This window comes from Corvus brachyrhynchos, unplaced genomic scaffold, assembly GCF_000691975.1.
Source record: "Corvus brachyrhynchos isolate BGI_N302 unplaced genomic scaffold, ASM69197v1 scaffold1450, whole genome shotgun sequence".
Taxonomy (NCBI): Eukaryota; Metazoa; Chordata; class Aves; order Passeriformes; family Corvidae; genus Corvus; species Corvus brachyrhynchos.
The window spans coordinates 40,477-47,950 of NW_008235900.1; the positions used below are offsets into that span (position 1 = coordinate 40,477).

The 7,474-nt window shown below is 39.1% G+C and overlaps 1 protein-coding gene across 1 annotated transcript in view; it reads right to left on the bottom strand.

Moving 5' to 3' along the window:
• The window catches only part of LOC103611944 (ubiquilin-1), a 66,131-nt gene that overhangs the window by 13,024 nt on the left and 45,633 nt on the right, over window positions 1–7,474 (bottom strand). The window contains exons 3-7 of the mRNA XM_008629515.2: window positions 5,035–5,150; window positions 3,666–3,928; window positions 2,111–2,269; window positions 1,168–1,408; window positions 514–656 (exon numbers count right to left, since the gene is read on the bottom strand). Coding sequence (XP_008627737.1) covers window positions 514–656; window positions 1,168–1,408; window positions 2,111–2,269; window positions 3,666–3,928; window positions 5,035–5,150 — 922 coding nt within the window. The remainder of the gene's footprint in view (window positions 1–513; window positions 657–1,167; window positions 1,409–2,110; window positions 2,270–3,665; window positions 3,929–5,034; window positions 5,151–7,474) is intronic.

Here is a 7,474-nt window from a genome sequence, read left to right on the forward strand (position 1 = left end):
TGGTATTTGCTTTGCAGCTGATACAGGTACCGATTTTAGAGCTACTAAAGTGCTAGATCGCCTGTGCTACCTCTCTAGGCTGCTCAAGGCTTTCTAAGGCATTAAACTACTAGCCTAGCCGGTATAAAGCTGAAAGATACCTTCCACATTTACTAGCAGATCTATTTGATTTATAATCAAAGTATTTGTTTTGTTTAACTGGTTCTTATGCTAGGCCACAAAATTATAGAGCTTTATGAAACATACACAAACACAAATTGTTACAAGAAAATGCCTATGATGTCCAACTACAAATTGAAGAAACTTAGTGCAACAGACTGCTAAAGGTAACTAGGTAATAATTTCAATAAGTCAGACATTAACATAATTTAAAAACTGGACCCTTTGCAACAAACAGGTTATTGTTGAGAAGTTGGCACAGTTATTCTGCATTGAAAATATAACTGTATCATAAATTCAACTCCTTTTGTCACTTCAGTGCACACAACTCATTGCTACACCAAAAGCATTTACCTGTACTGCAAGATCAGGATTCTGGCTCAATGACTGCATCATGCTTCTCATATAGGGTGCAGACAACATATTTTGCATAAGTTGTGGATTTTCTGTTATCTGTTGGAACAAGCTCTGCATTCCTGGAGTGTTGAACATACCAACTTAAAAAAAAAAAAAGTAAAAGGTCACTTTAGTAAAAATCTTGACTATAATCAAATTAATTAGACTGCGTAGAACTGGGATACAACTGTGTGGTTTTGTTGGTTTGTTTTTTATTAAATGAGCTTTAGCTCCTTAAATACATCTCAACATGGTTCTGCTTACACAGATGCATCTGCCCTAGAAACAAATTAAGCCTGAGGTCATATACAACAAGCAGTCAGGCTAAGCATCGACATTATTAACTGTCTTCCTGTTTGTCTCCAAACAGAAAAATTATCATTCATGTACAGATTCACTACTTTTGTTATTTTAGGGCAGTACACAAGTATTGTTAGCACTCTTGGTTTATTTTTCATGTTTTTCCACAGAGGACTTTGATACTAGTCAATTGTTCTATGGAAATAAACAACAATACAAACTTTTAATTAAAACATCTCTTTCTAATAACAGAATCATTTCACCAAACTCCTGAATATTTGCAAATATATACAACTGCGTTAACAGACACACCTCCTAGTCCAGGTCCCAAATTTGGTATAGTTGAGCTCTGTCCCGTACTAGCAGAGGTGCTATTTCCAACATTATTACTGCCACTGCTCTCACCACTGATGCTGGTACTTGTGGAATTCTGAGAGCTGGACTGAGGAGCCCAGGGATTTGGTAAAGGATCTCTATTTTCTGTATGAGATGGCTGACTGTCCCCTCCTGATGATTCATTGCTTACTAAGGAAGCAAATGGGTTACCTCCAAACTACAGAAGGAGAAACAAACACATATCATCTATTAGTCAACTATTTTTAAGTCTGCTAGAATCATCAAGTTACCTTTCCAAAATTACACATAAAGATAAATGTTGATGGCTCTTAATCAATTATAATCACCATCCTAAAATAAGCCATTGTAAATATTCTGAAAAGATACCAACGTTGAAAGAGATATTACCTCCAACAAGGAAAAAAAAAGTTAATCATACCTCATTTTAAATTCAGCATTTGTTACTACACTAGTACTTTGATCAAACTAAGATTATATCTTGCATAGTGGTTTCCAACTTGGAAAAATTTCAAAGCCTTTTTTCTTCCCACCTTAGGTTCCAAGTTACTGAACACACTCTTAATTTTTCCTGGACCTCAGTAATTTTATAAATTCAAGAATTAAACATAAATTTAGAATATATATAACAAACATTTATTAACATTAAAATAGTTTAGCAAACTCGCATAATAGTCTTTATCCCTTCAAGTTTAAAAGAGCATAGGAACAAACCACACATTGACTTCAAGCTTCAAGAAATTGTTTTGTCAAGTACACATTTGAAAAGTTACATTATTTCTTTCATTTTTGAAAAAAAAATCCTCAAAAAACCACAAAACCACACAAAACCAAACAAAAAACCCCCCAACAAACAACTAAAACCCACTTACTTTCAGTGGCCCCTATAATCATTTCTCACCTGTTCCTGAGCTGCACTCAATATTGGCTCCTGAATATCTGTGTACATACGTCGCAAGGCATTGTAGCCACCTGGTATACTTTCAAGGTTGCTCAAGGCTCGATCTTGGTTTCGTATCATTTCCTGCATCATTGCAGGGTTTCTAGCAAGTTCTAGTGTCTAATGAAATAGAACATGTAATTTGCATTAATTAAAAAATCCATTCTTAAGTGAAAACAACAGCATTTAACAGTAGCTCAGTTATTAATGTCTAACTCCATTTGAAATTAGGATTAGAGCCAAAACAAGACATCATCTTAGTGGGAGGGGAGTCTATAGAATTTTGTATTTAGACAACTTTATGCCACAACTGTCAGTATGCTAGCTGAATCAGAAAGCATTGACTAAACAGAAGAAAAAATCCTTGAATGTACCATCCTGTTCTTTCTTGTCTCTTTTCAACACATTTCTTCCATTTCTAACATCAATACAGCATGCATCTTATAACGTTGTCTTGGGGTGACTTTATGATGTGTATCCCCTACTGCTGCTCTATGCCCAGAAATTAACTTTGTGCCTTTCTGTGCCTTTAAACTGAGCCTGAGAGGGGGGAGAGGAAAAAAAACCAAGCAAACTTTTCAAAACAGTTGTTCAAGGACACAGATACACACTCCTCTGCTTCTAACAGCAGCAAGAGCAGAGGAAGCACCCTTCTTGCTTTTCAGCCACTTTTCAGCTCCTTTTCACCGGAGGGAGACGAAGAGTTGAACTTTGTTTTCCTGGGACTTCGGGTTTTTTTCCCTTCTTCTCTTCTGGACTGTTTCAACATCAGAACACATCGGGAGAATTTTCCAGCGAGGCCCTGGAGGTGGGCCCACGACCCAGCTCCGAGGAGGAGGAGAGAGACCACATCTACAAGAAGGACTCTGAAATTTTCCCAGGTTTCTCTCCACAGAGAGAGGTTTTATTATTTAGCATTATTATCCTTTTCTTGTGTGTTTGTTAAATAAATAGTTTTTATCTCTTTCACTTTCCTCCGAGGAAAATTTCTTTTTTCCCGAACCTGGTTGTGACCTGCCTTCTATCAGAGGATATTTTCCTCCAAATTTGTCCAAACCGGCACAAACTTGAAAAATAAATATCTAAATTTTCCAAAGCCTCCACTTGTTTCTTGATGCCTTGTCACATAACCTTACATAACATAATTTAGAAGTAATCAAAAGTACTCACAGTTACATAAACTGGAAATAAGCAGTATTTTGGAGAATTATTAATTTATAGTAAACTCACTGTTGACTAGACAACAGGAGATTTCAAATGGCATTCAACTCTAAACTCAATATATGATTATACAGTCTTCAGCATTTTTCAAAACTATGCTTTTTAAAAATTATCTTATTTCAGACATCAGCAGCTAGAAATAAAGCATCCATTTCCTATAGTGACCTTTTACAGATTGTCTAACAAGCCTAAATTCCTCAGTAATATTTCAGCACTCATATAAGCATGTCCAATTCTTGCTCTTTTGTTCCCAGTTACAATATAATCAAAGGTCATGAAAGTTCTTTCTACATACCTGTCTCATTATATCTGGATTATTCAGCATGTGACTGATTTCTGGATTTCTCTGTACCAGTTGCTGCATTTGAGGGTTAGCCATAATTAACTGTCTCATCAGGTCAGGATTTGAAAGCATGCTCTGAACAAATGGATTTTCCATTATCCGAACCATCATTTCTGGGTTGGACATAAGTTGTCGTTGCATCTGACTTTGCAACTCTGAGAAGTTTGATGCATTTAAGCCCAGGCTACTCAGGCCTGTCAAACCTCCAAGGCCACCTTTAAGGTGAAAGGAAAAAAAATTAAACTTTCAGCTTCTAAACTTATCCAGGTTCTTTTTAAGTACAAAGTACATAAACATAACTCATGCTTCAAAATAATGAAACTCGATGGAAATTCTATCTTTGCAAGGCTGTTAAGGAGTCATCCACTAAGAGTTTGCTTCTTTACATAACGAGACATATAGAAATCCAAACTGCATCCAAAATATAACTTGTTACAATTCTAACAGCTTTTCTTCTACTTTACTGTAGCTGAAGTACAAGGGATGTCTGAATTTTGAGGTCTCCAGCTAATTCCCAACACTTTCCAATACATTTGTAATAATCATTTATAGACAGACCATCACCATGAGGAATCTCTTAACATGATGCATACTCTATTCTAAACAAAAAGTAGAACTCTTTGCTGATGCAACAAGAACTAATAATGCTTTAAATTCTCCTTTGCAGAGTTCAGCAAACAAAAGTTTCACATTTTTAGAAGGTACTAGTCAATCTGGAGAACTGTTTACAACTAAAAAAAGCAATTGCCTAACAGTTTTCTGTTGTTTCATTGTTTTGTTTTTTAAAAAGAAAGCAAACAAAGAGCATGAATAACAAAATGCAGCAACTATGAAAAGAGATAATGTTTTCAAAACAATAGCCTTCTGTCTCTATTCCTAAAAGAGAAGATTGATAATGCAATCAGACTCAGAATCTGAGAAATACTGGTTTGTAGGGTAGGAGTAACTTTGTTACTTCTGTTCCAAGTCATGATGCTATGGTTCCAACTTCAATACTCTCTTCAGGCCAATTCAAATGCACTGTTAGGGAGAAGGAGGAGACTGGAAGGAGTTTAATTACCTATAGTGCCAGAATATGAGATTAGTGGCACCTTATTACTGAAGATGAAACAGCACAAGCCCCAAGTTCTGTACATAAAAATTAAGGAAACAACTTACCTCTGATAACTTACTGATCAAAAACTTATTCCAACCAACACCACAGATTTTTGCAATCAGTAATTTTATAATTTTTTAAGTCCCATTTACATTAGAATAAAGCTCCAGAAATACTTAACTGAAACCAAGATAAGCCACCATGTTATCTAACAAATATTCTTACCCAAGGCAAAAGAATTGATATTTGTTGAAGTTGGTGCTGAGGTATTACTGCTCGATATTGATGTGGTAGTAATACTGCCAGTGGTGTGTGTTTGTTGACCTGGATGGTCTTGTGATCTATAAAAAGCAAGTTTAAAAAATTACAAGTTGAACAAGGTGCGGTAGGTTGACCCCAGCCAGTTAAATCCCCACCCAGTTACAACATTTTCCCTCACCCCAGGCATGATGGGGGAGAGAATCAGAAGGGCAAAAGTGAGAAAAACTCATGGGTTGAGATAAAAACAGTTTAATAAGCAAAGAAAAAAACCACCCCCAACAAAACCAGAAAAGTGATGCAAAGACAATAACTTACCACCTCCCACCAGCAGACCACTGTCAAGCCAGTCTCCAAGCAACAGCTACTTCAGAAAAGTTTCCCCTTGGTTTTATTGCTTAGCATGGCATTATATGGCATGCAATATCTATGGTCAGCTCGGTTCAACTGTCCCAGATGTGTCCCCTTCCCAACACTAGCCTACTTACTGGCCTTGATGCTGTACAAGCACTGTTCAGCAATAGTTAAAACATCAGTGTTATCAACACTTATAGGTCAAGAATCCAAAACACCTCACTATATAGGCTGCTATGATGAAAGAAAAACCCCATTTGAACCAGATCCAGTACATAAGGTCTGGCATTTAATATAATAATGACATTTAATACAAGAACAGTATCATAATTGAAAATCCTAATTTACATTTTTTATTATTTCTAACCCCCCCCCCCCCCCCACCCCCCACTCTCTCTCAAAACCTTCCTGGCCAAACTCAGAAAGTATACAGAGGTGGAAGCAAGGATGGGCAACCTGGGAAGAATACAAAGATATTGTCTGAGTCTCTCTTTCTTTGATACAGTTGTGAAAGATAAAGCCCAAATGGAATTGAATTTGGCAAGGGATTTCAAAGATAACAAGAAGGGCTTCTATAAGTACATAGGTGACAAAAAGAAGACTAGGGAAAACATGCAACTGCTACTTAATGAGACAGGGGACCTGGTTACACAGGACACCAGGAACCAGAAAAGGCCGAGGTACTGTCTGCTGCCTTTGCCTCAGTCTTTATTAGCAAGACTGGCTTTCTAGAATACCAGACCCCTGAGACCAGGGCAAAAGGCTGGAGCAAGGAAGATGTACCCTTGGTTGAAGAGGATCAGATCAGGGAATACTTAAGCAAACTGGACATACATAAGTCCATGGGCCCTGATGGAATTCACCCATGAGTGCTGAGGGAGCTGGCAGATGTCATTGCAAGGCCACTCTTGATATTTGATCGATCATAGTGACTGGGAGAAGTGTCCGAAGACTGGACAAAAGCAAATATCACTCCTATCTTCAAGAAGGGCAAGGAGGAGGACCCAGAAAACTACTGGCCAGCCAGCCTCACCTTGATGCCCAGGAGGGTGATGGAGCAGTTAATCTTGGAAACCAATTCCAGACAGATGAAGGACAAGAAAACCATCAGGAATAGTTAGCATGGATTCACCAAAGGGAAGTCATGCTTGACCAACTTGATAAACTTCTATGATGAAATGACTGGCTTGGTAGATGAGGAGAGAACAGTGGATAATTTCTACGTGGACTTCATGAAGACTTTCAACAGTGTCTCCCATAGCATCCTCATAGAGAAGATGAAGAAATAGGGGCAGGATTAGGAGAATGGAAAACTGGCTGAGTGACCAGATCCAGAGGGTGGTGATCAGTGGATCAAAATCTAGTTGGAGGACAGTGACTAGCAGTGGACCCCAGGCATCATTACTGGGCTTGGTCCTGTTTAACATCATTAATGATCTGGATGATGGGGCAGAGTGAACCCTCAGGAAGCTTGTGGGCGACTCAGAATTGGGAGAAGTAGCTGATATACCAGAGGGTCATGCTGCCATCCAGAGGAAACTCAGTAGGCTGCAGAAATGGGCTGACAGGAACTTCATGATGTTCAACAAGGGGAAGTGGTGCAAAGTCCTGCACCTGGGAAGGAACAACTCCCAGGCACCAGTATAGGATGGGGACCACCCAGCTGTAAAGCAGCTTGGCAGAAAAGGCACTGGGTCTTGGTGGACACCAGGTTGAACATGAGCCAGCAATGTGCCTTTGCTGCAAAGAAGGCAAATGGTATCCTGGACTGCATTAGGAGAAATGTTGTCAGCAGGTCAAGGGAGGTGATCCTTCCCCTCTGCTCAGCACTGGTGAGGCCACACTTGGAGTCCTGTGACTAGTTCTTTAACGCAGCGTTTGGTGCTCGAGGCACGAGCTCTGGCGTGCCCCAGGTCAGAGACAGTCCAGCTGCATTACTTCTGCCCTTCACAGAAGCGACTTCGGGATCAGGAAAAGAGCTACTTGCTGGGCTAGCTAGCTGGCTGGCTTCTCGGCAGAGGAAACACGGCAGGGGGCGGCGGGGGACGGGCCC